The sequence below is a fragment of the Protopterus annectens genome, chromosome 1.part1 (assembly GCF_019279795.1).
Source record: "Protopterus annectens isolate FY-2018-M chromosome 1.part1, PAN1.0, whole genome shotgun sequence".
In the NCBI taxonomy this organism is placed as follows: domain Eukaryota; kingdom Metazoa; phylum Chordata; order Ceratodontiformes; family Protopteridae; genus Protopterus; species Protopterus annectens.
Genome location: NC_056726.1, coordinates 1658696353 through 1658714175, shown reverse-complemented (window position 1 = coordinate 1658714175; position 17823 = coordinate 1658696353). Strand labels below are relative to the sequence as shown.

At 34.9% G+C, this 17823-nt stretch overlaps 1 protein-coding gene across 1 annotated transcript in view; it reads right to left on the bottom strand.

The window, feature by feature from the left end:
• Positions 1-17823, bottom strand: part of GRIK3 (glutamate ionotropic receptor kainate type subunit 3) — a 2817598-nt gene that overhangs the window by 710800 nt on the left and 2088975 nt on the right. The window contains exon 11 of the mRNA XM_044083835.1: positions 17440-17663. Within this exon, the coding sequence (XP_043939770.1) occupies positions 17440-17663 (224 nt within the window). The remainder of the gene's footprint in view (positions 1-17439; positions 17664-17823) is intronic.

Sequence of the window (17823 nt, the reverse complement as noted above, 5' to 3'; positions counted from 1 at the left end):
TACGCACTGTGTATATACATTTACTCTGGAAACAACTTGCAATATAATGTGCTTGAAAATCTGCATTTATATTATCTCTAGCTACTCAGTAATAAAGCAGTCTAAACAATTTATAAAGGTCTGATTCCATTTCTAGTAATAGCAGACTTCCTATTAATGGAGACCCTTCACAGTCTAACACTTAAATTCATTAGCTGCTGCAGCTGTTGCTGTAGTATGCACTATACTGTTTTTATTCTTTCCATAGAAGCATATAAATAGAATGAGTGGTCTATACAGAGCACCTCTCTGTATTCCATTAAAGGTTACTTAAGTGATCTTAAAGCAGCACCATCTAATTCTGCTCATGAAAGATGAGCCTTCTTTTTCAGATTCCGAGAAACTCCTGGTATAATTTAAAACACATCTACCACTCTACAGTACTTCTCAAGAGAATATTTGACAATCTAAATTGGCTGAGTGAATCATGTCAAATAACCTTTGTGAAAAGAATATGATACAAACAGGTCTCTTACCTTGTTTAGTGCTCACTTTATTTTCAGTATAATTAGTTAAGTAGAACAATATTCCATTCACTGCTCATTAAAACAATGAATCATTTTTGTTTTTAAATATGTTTAATAATTTTTTAACTGCAATTTAATTTAGATGATTTTTACATGTGACCTATTCTAATCTGTGTCATTTTAAGCCGTAATTTTGCTCTCAAAAGCAAGAGCAAATGCAAGATATAAACTGATAATGTGAAGCAATCAGTTCAGTTACAATGCTTCTAGAAGTGGAAGAAAACTATAGTACCAACATAAATCCCATACAGGTATAAGGAGAAGGTGCTAACTCCACACTGACAATAACCAAAGATCAAAGACGGTATTCATAGTCTCTTGTGAAATGTGACAGGGGTATTCCTGATGCTTATGAATAAGTGTAGCAAAGGGGAGATTCATAAGGGCTATTTATGCTAAGTCCAAAGGCCTTAGAAATAATGAGATGCAAATCATAAATGTTGCAAAGCGCAGTATGCTAATGAGGTGGTTTTGCAATTCATAGTCCATTAGCTGCACAATATGCACATCCTTTGTAAAATGCAATGCTTCGTCTTTCATATTGGAGTTGCAGTCTGAGAATTTGCCCCCAGCCGTTCCTTCAGTATTTTTTCCAAATATGTACAAGCACTGTCCTCACATAAAAATGAATTATTTCCTTCAGTAACCACTTTGTAAGTCTGTATTAAGTATGCACAAGTACAAAAATGACACAACAAATTATTTTGCCCAGCGGTCACTTCAGCAGTCTGACCATGTATGTGTAGGCACTTCACTAACACACAAGTTATTTCCCTAAATGATCCCTCCAGTAGCATTTCCAAGTATGCACAAACACTAAAATGAAACATTCATCCAAGCAGCCCCTTCATTAATATACCCAGGTATGTGCAAGCACTAAAATGAAACATTCATCCAAGCAACCCCTTCAGTAACATCTCCAAGTATGCACAAACACTAAAATGAAACATTCACCCAAACAACCCCTTCAGTAACATTTCCAAGTATGCACAAACACTAAAATGAAACATTCACCCAAACAACCCCTTCAGTAACATTTCCAAGTATGCACAAACACTAAAATGAAACATTCATCCAAACAACCCCTTCAGTAACATTTCCAAGTATGTACAAGCACTAAAATGAAACATTCATCCAAGCACCCCCTCCATTAATATGTCCAGGTATGCACACGCACTAAAATGAAGGATTTCCCCAAGTGACTTAGGTCTGTTCAAGCATGAGAATAAAACATTTACCCAAGTGACCCTTTCAGTGATAATGTCCATATATGTACAAACACCAGGCATTCTTTCATACCTCTGTATTTTGCAAGAAAACTGCTGCTTACTGGTGTAAGTTTAGGACTATTTACATGCTAAGTATGCAAATGAGCTTATTACTGATTTGCTTCTATTAATCAAACTCATATGCATTTTGTAAAGTCCATTAACAGTGTAGTAGCTGCCCCCTATCTGTTATGCTGTTAAGCATGTTATACTTTTGAGATGGGGGGGGCATGTTCATAAAAAGCCCTCTGCATTTCCGTAGTCATCCTGAAAGTCCTGGATTTGCTTAGGAATGTAGTGTGTTTTTTGTGGATCACCACTATGAAAATGCAAAGCCCCAGACTATGAGTACCACTTCGAGACTAAATCACGGAACTAGCTGTGAAGCAGAAACCCCAATGCATGATTAACTAACAACATTTCAAAAGTAAAAAAAAAAAAAAAAACAAATGTAGTAAATGTTTCTCCTTACAATGCAAAATTTCACAGCATACCACAACAGCAGGCTTATTTATTTTGTTCAAAGGACAAAGTTTATGGTGATCAGTACAGGGAAAAATGTTATCTGCAAGTTTACTCAATATGTATATAACACAACTGCATTTTGTTTCTTTGCAGTGGGTCTTGTGAAATTGCTTACTCACTCAAAGTATAGCAAAATCAGTGATTGATTTAGACCAATATGTGATGCTTAAGGGAGTTTCTCCCTTTTCAGTGTTGTGTTACTGTGAATTTATACATAAAAATATTTTTGGAGTGGTGCCTTCAAGAGTGATACAGAGGGTGCCTGCAAAAATACTGCTTTTAATCTCTGTCTCTTGGTTCATTAGGAGGAATGCACACTGGTGCTTTGATCAGATGTGAGTGCCATGGTAGTAGTAGTAGTTTCTGAGTAACTGTATTCTGATCTTATACAGAGGCCGTGAATAGTGAGCAGCATTTGGTTTCATTCTAAACTTCTTTTCTTTCTGTTGTCCCCTTAACAGGTTTGTTACCGTTCGTATCTAAATTTAAAAATGATAGAAACATCTTTCTCTTTTTAACATTTTACTGTTTTCCCTTGCCAGTTGAAAACCAGTCCATTTCCCATTACCACTGACAGATGTCAAAGCGAGGTTGGTATACAAATATACAAATAGCCATGATGGATTTTCTTGTGTTCTGGCCTTTTCCCTCAACCTCTACCTGTAGAAGGCAACATGCACGGTCACAAATGTGTGACTGTGAGTATCTGCTATGCTTTTAAATCAGTTGTTGCACTAAGCAGGTTAACCATCTTCATTTTTCTTCTTCTCCATGACAACGGTAGAAAGTGCTAGAGCCAGTAACTGCACGTGGATTTCCTGAGTTATAGTGAGGCCTTTATCTTTTCATAACAATGGGACAGCACAGAAATGTTCAAAGCTGCTTTTGAACTTGTGCTTAAGTCCTCCATTGCTTAATATGCCTGACCAGGGCCACATGTAAAGTGTTCACAGAGGTGCTGAACACATTTTTTATATTCATAGTTTTCATAAGAGTTTTTCACAGTGGCCTTTAATAGAGAGATAGGGTACATGTAGTTGTTGCAGATGGTTAAGGCTGCCAACTGTAGTCTGGTAGTCGATGCAGACGGTTAAGGCTGTGAGCTGTAATTCCTGTGGTTCAAGGTTTGATTCCCTCAGCCCACATGTGCCTACCTTATGCAAGTTCCATAACTAGAATTTGCTTGGGGACACCTGGGAATTTGGGCTTGGCTCCTCAATGGTCCCCTGGACTGCAGGTCTAGTAGCTACCTAAGTTGTTCTATTCAGGTATTGATGCTTATGATTTTTCTTTACCAAAGGACTTCTCTGGTACTACTAATATATTAAAGACTTCCAAAGCGCATATCCTTCCTGTATCTTCTTAGCAGTGAACTGACTTATTTATGATCTGTTGCAGCATGAAAAATGCAAAGGAATACTCCAGGGTGAGCAGAACCAAAATGTTCACCATGCAGATCTGTGGCACCAATGTCCATTATACTAATGTCCATTATATCATCATGGCATTCATATGTAGCATACATCTATAGCATGGCATAACAAAACATAATATCTAACTAGTCTGCTCAGTTACTGAAGCTAACACACTAAAACAGCCTTCGAAACCCCTCATCACCTCCCCACATCCATTATTCCCACTCCAACTATTCCACATGCTTTATAAATGCCTCAGTGTTCCTGTATTGCATCACCTTATTAAGGAGCTCTGTTCTTTATATCCATCACATTTCTTAGAAAAACACATTATAACAGTTAACCTGAATTAGTTTCTTTACTCTGTTGAGAATATTTTCTCTTTCTCTTTATACCACTAACTTTATTTTTCAACTGCATTCCCTCATGTGCCTCTTTTAGCTATTTGCAGCTCTATTTTACTTTGTTCCTTTCTAAATTCAAGTGAGTTTAGCCTGAGACTTCTCAACTTCTGTTTCAAGTTCTTTAGCCCTGATGTGATCCTTGTTTCCGCCTCTAGTCTCTCTTCTGTCCTAATATCCCTTTCTAACTAAGGCCTACTAAACCACGCAAAATTAGCAAACGTGGAAAAACTGTGTACCCTATATATATCAACTTTTATACCCCTGGAATCAAATCCCTCTGTAATACAGTTTGTTTGTTCTGTTCTGTTACTTTTTTTTTACAGCATGATCCAAATTTCCAAATCCTTTTCCATATGTTTAAGAATAATCCCCAGCTTATATTCCTCCCATCAACTACCATATGCCCCTGCCAGATGGAAGACCTTACATTTTCTCTCTATAAAGTTTGCTAAACAGCATTGTTAACATTTCTGTTATTACATAACTAGACCACGGCATTTGAATTCTGCATTTTTTCATTCTGCAGACTTATACTTACAGAAGAACTGGTTTATCAGCAGTCACAGCACTGAGAACATATGCTGGGTTTCTTATAGATAGTATTCTGTTCGATAATAATATTCATAGAAGTGTAATTTATTGCACTGTCTTCCTGGTAGTGACCTTTCCTTTCTACCAGTTTAACTTTCCAATATCTGGCTCCTGCTGATATGAATTTACCATTACTTTTTTTTTGGAAAATAAACGAAGTCTGACAAAATGCAATGCATTACATTAAACTAAATAGATGTTTGATGTTCTCACACTATACTTACTGAAATGAGCAAATGAGCAAGTTAAATTAATTTAACATGATTTCTGTGACACACATGTAGAAAATTGCCTTCTGCTTGGACAGGTCAAATGCAGAAGTACAAAATCATGAAGTCTGATGACGACCAATCAGCCCAGCTTGTCTTCTTTCTTGATAAACCATGGCTCCTATTTTAACAGCAGTTTTTTTAATGACCCCCACTCCAGTATCATAATGGCTTGATGACACTATTTACATTGTCAAAATGAGCCAGAGATGAGGCAATAATTTATCAATAAGTATGTAATACATATAAAGGTGTTTGTGACTGAGATGTAAAACAATTAGGTTGCATTCTATTCCTACATTTGTCTAGCAAATTTGCTAAACATTGCTTGCAAATTCTGAATAGTAACAATACTAATACATATTTGTCAGTTGTTGGATTACTTTATATCACTTATTTAAGTTAATGCTGTTAAAGTCTTAACAGAATAACTTACATATCAGCAGCACAAATACATTGCAGTTAGCATCCAGCCATCAAACCATATTATTTCAAAGAGACAAATAAGAATCACTATTGGAGAAAGCCTTCCAATACTGCCATGTTAAGAAATGCACTGGTGTCATAAGCTCGTAAAATAATACTTTAAATTATTTTTGACTACTGATTCTCAGAAGAAAATCACTCCAAGAAACTGAGAACAGTTTTAAAGCTACATATACAAGATGATTAATATGTGTAACTCCTACTGACAGTTACCAGTTTGTTCTTTATTTAAATTTATATTTGTACTTGAATTTAATAAATTAGCAACCACATTTGTAGCTGTGTCATGTTTTCCTTTTAAAAACAAAGCCAAAGAAAAGGAAATCACATTTCTTGTCTTATAGGCTCAGCTGTGCTCATAGTATAATATTTTGAAATGATACAAGTGAATGGCAGATCTTGAATATGGAAGTTAGTCAAATGATTTATATTAGTTCATAACAATCAGTAGCACGCAGTAAGCTAAAAAAGTGTAGTGCAATTTATTTTGTCTGGCATTGCCCATTTAAGGTTTCTTTAAATTTAATCGTATGTTAAGTCGGTAAATGTACAGAACTAGTGCACATCATTTTTAGGCATGTCTATGATCACCTCCACAAATGAAGGTACAATATGATAAATTAACTGTGGTCATTCGGCCAGCATATTCTAGAAGCTTCTGGAACACCAGAGTATCTACAAAAAATCCATACAAAAGTAAGGAGAACTTTCTAGAGCCATGCAATGAGTATCTAGAGCTTAGAATGAAAAACAGGGTCCCATCTAACATTAGATTTCATTGTTTTCCTGAAGATAACTCTGGCATGTACAACTAGATTTTTTTCCCATTAAAAAGGTAGAGCAATCTATACTGCCAAAGGATTATATAAATTGATTAATGAGGACTGAAGTAATGTTATAAGGGGATTCTCAAGTAGCAAATGAAAGGCAACATAACTCTTTAAATTGATTAATCACATGAAAACTGATTTGTTTATCAAGCAAGTTATTCTTCTGCAAGATGCAGAGACAGAAAAAAGATTCAGAATGTCACAGATAAACTGATGGATTAACAAAGAAAAGAAAATGAATGCAAATACTAAATTAATAATTCTGGATTATTGCATATTATTGAATAGTTTTAATTCAAATTTAAGTAAACTTGCATTAGCAGTAATGACTGAAGTATGGAAAAGTTAATGGGAAGGGAGCCTTACTATTTCTCACTTGGTAAGTGATCAACACTCTGAACTTCAAGCCTAGAAGAACTCTGGTACCCAGTCATTGTGTCCAGATACAGAGAATAATAAGAAATCAAGGGTATGTATTTTCACTTTTTCACGTTTCCTCAATTTAGGCAATTTCAGAGTTGCTGTACACATGTATATGTGTACACTGTGTTGTCATGGGGGTTTCCCTCCTGCAAAAATAAGTAAATAATTTTTTTTGTGTTTTGCAACCTTGTGAGAGTTGATGTTTTAAAGACCTCTCAGGGTTTTAGATGCTTTGGAGTAGAATAACCAGAAACTGAGTAAACAAAATACAATTATGCATATAGGACACATTTCCGCCCTACTACTATGCTAATATTAGCTGGCTTCTGCTAAGTGTCGGTGAGTGAAAATGCTTGACTAATTTGTCTTGCCAAGTCTCGAGTATCTCTATTTGTCTCATTAAAAATGTAGGGACAAAAAGTCTATCTGCCAAGTTTTGGTTAATGTAAAAAAGCACAAGAAAAGGATATGAAAAAAATATATCTGCCATGTATTGAAGAGATAGAGTGGTGGGTAGGACCATGCCAGTCTGTTGTTCCTATGTTCCAACAAAGGCACTTTAATGAAAGGCGTGCATCATTCTGCATTTGTACACTATAACTTGCCTTATACTTCACATAATAGAAAGATTGAGAGATGTGAAAAAAGAAGGAAGCTAAACCACCACAACATTTGTGTAAAGAATGATATTTGTAATACCGAGTAACTTCTGCATACTTCACAACCGTTCACAGGAGTTAGCCAATGAATTAAATCTCTGAGTTGCTATTGATGTATGTTCTGTACTGCAGGGTTTGATTTCAACATCTTCCATTTGCCTACTGTATCAGATTGAGCAAATCATTTAAATAGACTTCTTCTATGCACAACCTTGGATTTTCTCCATCAAATCTTGATGGAGAGGTTGGTGCCATGTTATTAGAAAAGGTGAGCAGATATGTCTATGTAATCTGATCTTCTACACTCTCATTGTGTTCAAACATTGTCTGCATGCTCTTTGGCACATGAAAATAGTGGCAAGCTGAGGCTTGGAAACCAATACAAGAGCTAATAATTACTGGTATTCTTTATCAATTTGCCTAACAAGGCTTTCTTGTCATAACATTTTTTTTAACTTAAGCACATAGAATAATGTACATAAACCTATTCAGTATAAACACCTATGAAATATCAAGACCTTTTATCCTGGTTCATTCATATTTTTCCTGTGATAGTGTGACTGATCGCCTCTCAGATATCTATCAATTGATGAAGCAGTCAGTACTTTCAATTTTGTCTTACTAAATATTCCTAACTTACTAGCACCTGTCAGAAAGAGTTTGACCAAATCTAACCTCACACCTTGGTTAAAATCAGATAAGTAATGAAACAAAGAGATAATCTTGGAAAATATAGTATATACATAGAAATCAGTCCTCATTTCGTCTTGTAAAGAGCTCCCCAATCAAAAAATTTAGCTGGCAAAAGAAACTACTAAATCTTCAAAACACTTGTAGCTCCAATCCAAAGTCCTTCTAGTTATTTATTAGCAGTTTCGTAAAGCATGGCAAATCTTAGTAACTCGATTCCTTTCCACAACAGTACAACTATACTATATGAAGTAGATTTAACTCTCATTTTGTAATCACCGTTGAAGCAATAATGCAGGATCACTCATCAAATCCCACTTCCTCCCTTCTCCTTCCTTAACAAACCATCTAGCCTTCACTCTATAATCAGTATCAATTAAAGCTTTGCATTACCTTCTCAGGAAACACAGGCCAACCCTATTGGCTGCAGACAAGCTACCAGCCAAATACTTAAACCTTGCTGCTGAAACTCTCTCTTATTCCAATTACATATTTATCAAATCATTCCACATCTGAAGGTATAGTCCCTTCAATTATAGAAACAAACAGTCATTCTTTCATTAAATAAAGGTCAAACTTAAATCCCATTACCTTCCTCTCACCTCTATAAAAAAGCATGTAAGATGCATCTATAATCAGGTACTCCACGATATCCTGTCCAACAATCTTCTCTCACCCACAGGTCATGAATTTCATTCTAACTACAGCAGACCAATTGTCTTACTTTCCTTTCACAATACCATTCACCAACAAAGATATATCAAAAAAAGTATCTCAGTCATCCTCTGACACCTTTCCAAAGCATTTGACATTGTAATCTTGTATCCACGTCATCTCATGCTACCCTCATGCAATGTACTTCCTGATGCATTACTGTAATCTCTTCCATCTCACTCTACTCACAACAATCCATCACTTAGAAATGATTCACATCCATTGAAACTCAACTTGTCCAGCCTCAACTGCTTCAAAATCCTAAAAATCTCCTTTAAAAACATTCAGCTTGAGATTGTCTCCAAAATTAAAAATTATTAGCTATCAGTTTAGGCATCCATCTCAGATTTGGTACTCTTATTCACTTTGTAGTGATAAAGCCTTCTCTACAGAGCTTTTAACTTCATCTCTGTATATTTTCATAAAATCACTGTCCCTTCCTCCCTCCTATTTGGTGTACTACCCATCTCCTCACAAATATTAACTCTGCACTAACAGAAAAACTGAAGCAGTGCTTTAACAAAATTGCAAAATTTGCTTCACAATCATCAAATTCAACATATAATTGCTTTGCTATCAAAAAACACAATACATTACATCCTGAAACTACTGAAGTCTTTCACTGTTAAACTTTTAAACAATATATTCTTCTTTCTAGATATATGCCCCTGTGTTGATTAATCTTCTACAATAGCATCTTCCCCTAGGATCTGTTCATTGTACAAACACAAACCTTCCTGATGCTACAAAATTACGCAACAGCTCTGAAGACTCATTATATTCCACTTACATTTCCAAAAGATGGAACACTCTCCTCCCTATAATTAGGAAACTTTCTTCTTCCAATCACTTTAAAAAAATATATAACTAAAGGACTTTATATCGAATTCATGGCTCTTCACTTTTGCTAGCTTGCCAAGGTGATCGATACTTCTTAATTATCACTCCTTTGACTCCTGATTAGGCTATTTCTTATACTCTGAATTTCTTTGAAGATTTTCCCAACATCACTAGAAAGACTCTAATAACCTAAATGGTTATTAACCTATTTTGCATATGTTCTTATTCTCTTTTTCTCCTCAAGTAATATTTCTCTCATCTATAATCCAGCTTTTTAAAATAATTTCCTTTCCTTCTCATTTATAAATGTACGATTATGTCCATCTCTCAATGCATACATATATGGGTTATTTATACCACTGACTTTTTTATTTAGTGTCACTGAAAGTAGTAATTTTAATATCATTGCTATTTATATATTTGTAACATTTAGTTATTTTTCTGTAATTGATTTATATCCACTGAAAGGGTTTCTTTCATGGCCTAATTTGATCATCCTAGTAAACCGACACAATAAATAAATAAATAAATAAATAAATACATGTATACATACATACATACATACATACATACATGCATACGTAAATAAATATATATCATCTGTGGAAAAATGACAATATTTTGCCTTTAGACATCCACCATATTTGGCAGCCCCAGCTGGGCTTATTATAGTATGTACATCAGAAACCTCTTTTTAAGTGTCTAAACTTATTCAGGAGGGATGATTTTTTTACAGCTTTCAATGCTCACTTAAACTTCCACTGCCAGAAGGAAGGGAAGCTGATCACAGTTTTCTTTTATATTTATTTATCTAAAACAAACAAAAAAAAACTCAACTGTACAAGAAACATTAAAACACATCTTTTCTAGTTATATTCCTTAACTAATGGGAGTCTAGTCTTTACTGAGTAACAAAGGCTCTATCAGACTCATTAATTTCCTTGGTATCCACTGACTCACTACCCACCTTCACATTAGCTTTACTATATACTAAAATAGGCTTGTAGGTCATATCTCTTGTTTGAAAAATCTCATCCGCAACCTCTTGCAATTAATAAATGGGATATTCCCCTCTACTGGAGCATAATCTTAATATTACTTATTTCAACCTTAAACATAATAGCATCAGAGGTCATCCAGGATTCCCTGACAAAATTCCTTTTAACCAAATTCTTTTGGAAAAAACGTATGGTAACTGTCAAAATGCACATAAGAATTGTTAAAAGTAGGTTCTGGATAAATTCTTGATTGAAAACAACTGTTCATAACATTTGTATACAGGTAAATATGTAAAAAGTTAATGCCATTTTCTGCACTGGAAAAAGTAAATCTCAAAAAAAGTGGTAGTCTGGTAGATATAAAACCATTCACGTCAAAAAGATTCCCTTTCCATAGAATAAAAACATCATCCAGGAAATTAGGTAGGTAACCCATTTGTTTAAAAATCCACATTTAAGAATGTACTTATTCTCCCCAAAAAATTAAGAGCAAGTTGGGAAAAACTGGGGCACAACCTGCATCCAAAGTTAACCCCAGTGACCTGTTTATAATATTTCCCTTCAAAATGTAAAACATTATTCCTAAAAACTACATCAATAACAACTCAATAAGTTTAAGGTTGGTTCAAGTGGTTCAAAATGGTATCCAAAAAAAGCAGTGACAATAAAGGAAAGCAAAACTGTTAAAACAGTTCCATAACATTCATGACTAGGTCAACATGGTAAAAATTGAGAGAAGCAAGCACATCTCACATAATTCAGAGAGATATGTCAGCTAGTGTTGGCTTGGGTTGGATATACATATTATTTAAATATGAATATTTGATTGAAAAAGCAATAACCCATCCCAGAAAATGATCATGTCTTCCTCTGGCTTTAGGGAAAATAAGAGAAACAAAAAAGATGACATTAAGGAAGGATTGGAGGATTAGTAGTTGTTGGCAGAAAGAGGGAATAAAAAAAATGGAGATTAAATAATAAGTTTAAGCAGCACTAGAGCAATCACTGCAGTCCAATGGCAACAAATTAAGAGAGAGATGGAAGAAAATAAAGAGGAAAGGAAATTAAAGGAAACAAAGAATATTTTAAATGAAGCAGATAATTTAGTCCCAACTGTATAATTCCCAAAGAATGAATGAATTACAGAATAAGAGAAGTAACCTACGTTCTGACAAAAAAGAAAAATTAATTAAGATATAATGAATATGGAACTGCTGTGGAACAGAGCGTGTGTGCTTTGTCTTTAAGAAGCATTTGAAGGACTGAACATGCATATATAAATAGCAGGCACGGGCTAACTTCAGTGCCATTTTGAAAGTGCAGCCAGACAGTAAGCATGCATGAGTGTAATGACTAGTTTGTACATAAGTTATCTAAGTTAACGTTATTAAGCCTTACTCCTGATGTGTTCATACATAATAAAGCTCCTTGAACAGAATCCACAAAGTCTTGTCTATTGAATCCTGACTAGATGAACAACATGATGTCAGAACTGGGATTCCAAAGACTGTTTTTCAGAGTTATAAGATGCAGGGTTAATAGTGAAGGTAAACTAAGACAAATGAGCCTGAGAAAGAGCCAGAAAAGAAGTAAAGGTAATGAAAACTTGCACAAACAGTTTATTTTTTTAAAAATAAGATAAAAATGGGGCATTACAAAGGCAAAAGCTGCATTATTAAACAAGCAAGAGGCACAAAAGGTCTGTTGATTAAACAAAATGTTTAGAATTAAGAGACTTGATAAAACTAGTATCAGAAAAGTACATAGAATTATCTCAGAATTGCAAAACAGGCATGTTTAAAGTAAAATAAGCATGTTTAAAGCAAAATGGGAATGATCAGAGTAAAATGAGCACAAGAAAAGTATAATGTGCAACAAAAGAGATTAAATGAGCAAAACGAGTATAATAAGGGCAACAAAGGCACATTAAGTCTAAATAAAGCAAGGCGACTGCATGTTTTGGGAAAGTGCTGAGTTTTGGCATAACTACATGACAAGGATGGGATCTACAGAAATACTGTGGCCACTTAAAAGTCATGGTAAGACATGAAAATCCTGCTTTTAAGCCGGAGCTGCTGTGTAATAATTAGAAGTTTTGTATAACAGTTAAGAAGATAAAGAATATGATTCAGGCTTTCTACCAGGAGAACCTTTGGTGCAGCATGTCCCTTTCACCCGTAACAATTTCATTAGTAACCATCAGCTGTAACTTCCTGAAGAAGCCCTTCATAATGAGCTGTAATTACTTCGGAGCAGAGTACCAGAAATCACCCCTTTTTTCATTTGCAAGACATTCAACTGCCCGGCAGACAAATGAAAACAAAAATGGATCACTGATGATTTTGTCATTAATTTAAAATTGAAAAATGCATAAATCTGCAAGAAATCCTGTCAGAAAAATAAACTGATCTGGATAAAGCTCTCTGCTCAGCTCTAGCTAGCAGAGTACTAAGGAAACAGGGATGAATGCCATTCACTGGCACCTATATTGGGGTTTGTCTATATCATACTAAATTTTCACTAGCTATATAAATACAGTAGATTTCAGTTATATACATATCCATATCTCTCTCTTCTTTCTTTGTTTACCTAGCATAATAATTCAGCTATATGAATCTTGTTATATGCAGTTCTGTATTCCACATATCACTAACGCAAACCAATTTAATAAGGTGTTACATCCTACTCTATCTTTAGCAAGCATAGTTTAATATGAATAGGTTTACAGCCAGTTAAGCTAGTGCAGTTGAATTACTATGAATTCTTAGAATACAATGTATTTCTTTTAACACTGAATCTCTTAGAATCAGTGCATTATCATGTCTCAGAACTTGGATTTCATATTAATGTGGTTGCATACTGCAGCTGACTTGCACCCACTTCAGCTGCTGCATATCAAGCTCATCTTTAATAATTCCTATTAACCATCAGAGCTAAGGGTTTAGGGGTAACTGCTGACTAGGATGGCCTAATGGTTAAGGTGTTTGCCTTACAAACACAAGGTACAGGCTTTGAATCTCACAGGGGATAATTAGCTAAGCTTAAAATGGCTCACAAGGGCAGTTAGCCTAGTACCAACCTATGAACCTATGACTCATCAATTACTTTTGATTCTATTGTAAATTGTGTTGTTAGGGAATGTTATAGAATAATAAAATATTTTAGGAACTTTACTTCCAAGAGATAGGGTTGTTATTGCTAAATTATATTCTGCCAGGTTTCAGCCCATGATAAAATCTTGTGATTCCTTTTATATGCTGGGTATCTCACTGCTGGCATATTCAAAGAACATTTACCAACCACATAGTTTGATCCAAATCCGTATCATACATAAAGACACTTAAAACTTACCAGTTTAATCAATAGTTTATAGGCTATTAAGGGTATATTTAATTTTGGTTTGTAATTGTATTAAGGATGAGATGGTTTCTGTAATACTGGGAGCTGTTTTTGTAAATCATGGTTTATCTTCTAGGAATAATCATTTATTAGTTAATTTATCTTGTGTCAATTCAAAATTGACATTTTTTTTTCATTTTTAGCACTTGGAGATTGTGGAACACTCTACTTATAGAGATTAGGTGTGCACACAGTTCATTGATGTTTAAGTCTTCATTAGACATATGGTTAAAATATTTGTTACATGCAATCAGTTTAAAGCAAGCCCTTAATTGGCCTTTCTTGGCCCTGGGCTTTAATCTCTGGATCACTGAATCACTGAATCACTGAATCATTCCAGTTGATGTTACTTTGACATAAAAAGGACGGGAGTGATAACTAGCATCTGAGTTGGGCTTATTCCCATTTATATCAATTAAAGATTGTCTTTACTCCTTCCTATTTTCTCCTAAGACTAAACTGGGAAATGCATTACCAGTAATGACTGCTTTTTTTACTTAATCTGTAACAAATCCTGTAAATTGATATCCAAAAAGAAATGACGATAGTGTTATGTACAGAATGTCTCTCATTGAGTTCCCCACACTGTCCTGTAGTACTTTTCTTCCCAGATCAAACAGGTAGCCAATTCTTGTAAAATTCCCATTTGCAAATCGTTTACTTTTTCTTAGCTATTACAGTTTATTGTTTAATGTCAATTTATGCTGCCTGAATCAATATTATTACCACTCTCTTCTCTTTTGTCTATGTTGCTGTAACAATAATTCAATTTCCATTAAGGAAATATCTGTTTGCTCTATTTAAATCAGTAATTAATCCTAATTTTGTATAGCTTTCACTGTGAACCAGTGAGTAAATTAAGTTATAGGGCAATCAACAGATCTGATATATTCCCCTAAACACATAATGTGTAGTTTCCTAAGGACATAGTTTAGCCAAAACCACAGTGCATATTCAACAAATGTACATGACTAAAGTGAGTTGCACAGCACAGCCAAAGTTTTTTTTTCCAATGATTCCTTTAAACTGAAAAACACTTGTTTAGTGCAAATTGTAAATCTGATATTACACATGAACAGCTAATGACCAGTAATTCAACCTCACTTATAGAATAAGGCAATAAAATAACAACACCCACTTCAAAAAACAATCAATAGTATCATTTAGACATTGAACAATAAGGAACATATCAGAAAAGCTGTGGTGTTAAGTTTCAGAGCATTCAAATGATCAAACAAACTACCAATTACATCATTTAATTTAGCGGTCAAGCTCCAATATAGTCAAAATCATTCTGCTAACTCAGTGACCCTTCAGACTTGCCCTAAAAAGAACAAACTAGTTGCAATGCAATCATCAACAGGGGTTAAGGAGAGGTTTTCCAAAGATTCATTCAAAGACATGTACTGTGTATTTTTGAAGATAAAGCATAGCTGTTAGCAAAGATCATTATCACTAGGCAAAATTGTAATTACTATGCTCCTTTAATAATCTCAGTAAACAATCAAATAAATGTCATATTGATAACTTGCCATCATACCTGAAACAAGTAGTGTGGCATCTTTTCAATATTCCTAGTATGCCTACTGATCAAATTTGATTAAAACAGTATATGGATGACTTGATCCTCACATATCATGCTCACAAACTACTATCTCCAACATCAGACACAGAAAAGTCTTTTAACAGTATTAGTGAACATGTGCTAACATGTGAGAAAAGTGCTGTGAAATGCACCGTTCACCACTACAGTTACTAGAGGTTACTTAGCACAGTAACTAAGGATAGTTAGTCATATGTTTTTTGGTGTCAGTAACTTTATTAAAACAGTCATTCAGCCACTTTTGTCTGTACATTGCTGACTAATTAAATTGCATTTTTTTCTTTTCAACTTAACTAATGAAGTATCACATGGTTTTCAATATGGTTACAAATCTGGAAACTTCAGATGAAACATGAACCATGAGAAAGAATCCCCAGCTCTACTTTGAAATTGGTCTCTGTGGTAATGATGAACCTATGTCTGAATTATAATTAATTAAAATAAGAATTACTAATCCTGAACTGCAATCAAACCTGACTAATAATAGTCTCAGGTTGCACCAGTGAGAAAATACTAAACACTGATTTGCATATACAACCCATTCATACTTCAAGACTTGTAAAGATGACTGTTTTTCTTTTAAGATAATAAAGTCACTGGTGTGGAACACAAATGTAGTAGAAATAAAATGTGAGTTATTGTCCTACTTGAATATGTTGATGGCAGTGACCGTGCCTCATTCATTAGGAAATAGCTAAGATCACTGCTGCCACTTCTAATTGCCAAAACATCAATATTCAGAGCCGATTTATCTTTGAATGCCTTAATTATATAAATGAATATTGCAATTTGAAGAGAACCAAGAGAATTCAACATAATAATATTAATTAGTTTTACTGTTAGACTGGCAACAAATTACAACAAATTCATATATCAGAAACATAACAGTCTGGCATGTTATCTAGCTGAATTCATAGAGTATGGGTGTGCCGCATCCCTGTCTTCATATCTCTTTCCCTAAAATCTGATATATTCCTTTAACTCACCAGCAGAAGCTGGAAGTGTTCTGCTATCACAGTCACAACCTCACTAACACATATGTGCAATGTTTTTTTTTTTTTCTGAAACACAACACTGCCTTGACTCCTGACAACTTTTTTATTTCTTGACTTTTGGCTTCTTACCACCACCAGTGACTTTTGGTTGCTCCATTGCTTGCTTACATTGGTCCCAGTCCTTGCATCTCACAATGACATACTGTCTCCTATTAAAATTTATACCAGGAAGGTTCCACTGTTATAGGCGTACACATACATGGAAGCCTCCACTCCACAGTAGGCTACAGGGACTGTATCCCAGGAACTGTAAAACAAAATGGGACAAACTGGTATCCTACAGCAGCTCCATCCTGGGGCCCTATATTATGCCTTAACCATCTTGACAGACTGATATCTTGGCATTAACCTGGATGGCTATCAGCACAGGTCAGAGAGTGTGTCCACCCAGTACCCAATGAGCAGCATACTCATCTACTTTCTTACAACTGCAGCCCAGCAGTCATGTTTATCTCAGCTAATGCCCCAACTGAAGCTCATCAGTATCTTCTCATCACCCTCTCTCTCTCTCTCTCTCGCTCTCTCTCTCGCTCTTTCTCTCTGTCTCTGTCTCTGTCTCTGTCTCTCTCTCTCTCTCTCTCTCTCTCTCTCTCTCCTACCCAGGATAGGCTCAGTAATATTTCTTGGCTGCATCTGTAAGTGTCTTCTTAACAAACCAGATATAACATTTACAAAGAAAACAATGATTTTCTTTGGTACTATACCTTGCAATTACAAAAAGTACACAGCTGACTCCAACATATGCCAGAAGAATGTACATCCAGATATCAGGAGACAAAGGATTCAGGAATGAAAATACACCGTTGTTTGTTCCATTAGGTTTTCTGTATAGAATGCTGATACCCATAGTCATAAATGGTTTGGAAAAGTCGATGACCTTCTCACGGACATAGGTGATGGTCAGTGGAGCAACAGCTAGATCAGCTTTCTGTTGAAAAGCAGGAAAAAATATCAATCAAAATTTGATGGAAAACTTATAGCATTAAGAGATTTTGAAGTAAGTATTTACACAAAAGAGAAATGCAATAAAATATAAATTTAATTACATCATATTTGCCATCAACACATTTCGTTGAGTGCTGAAATCG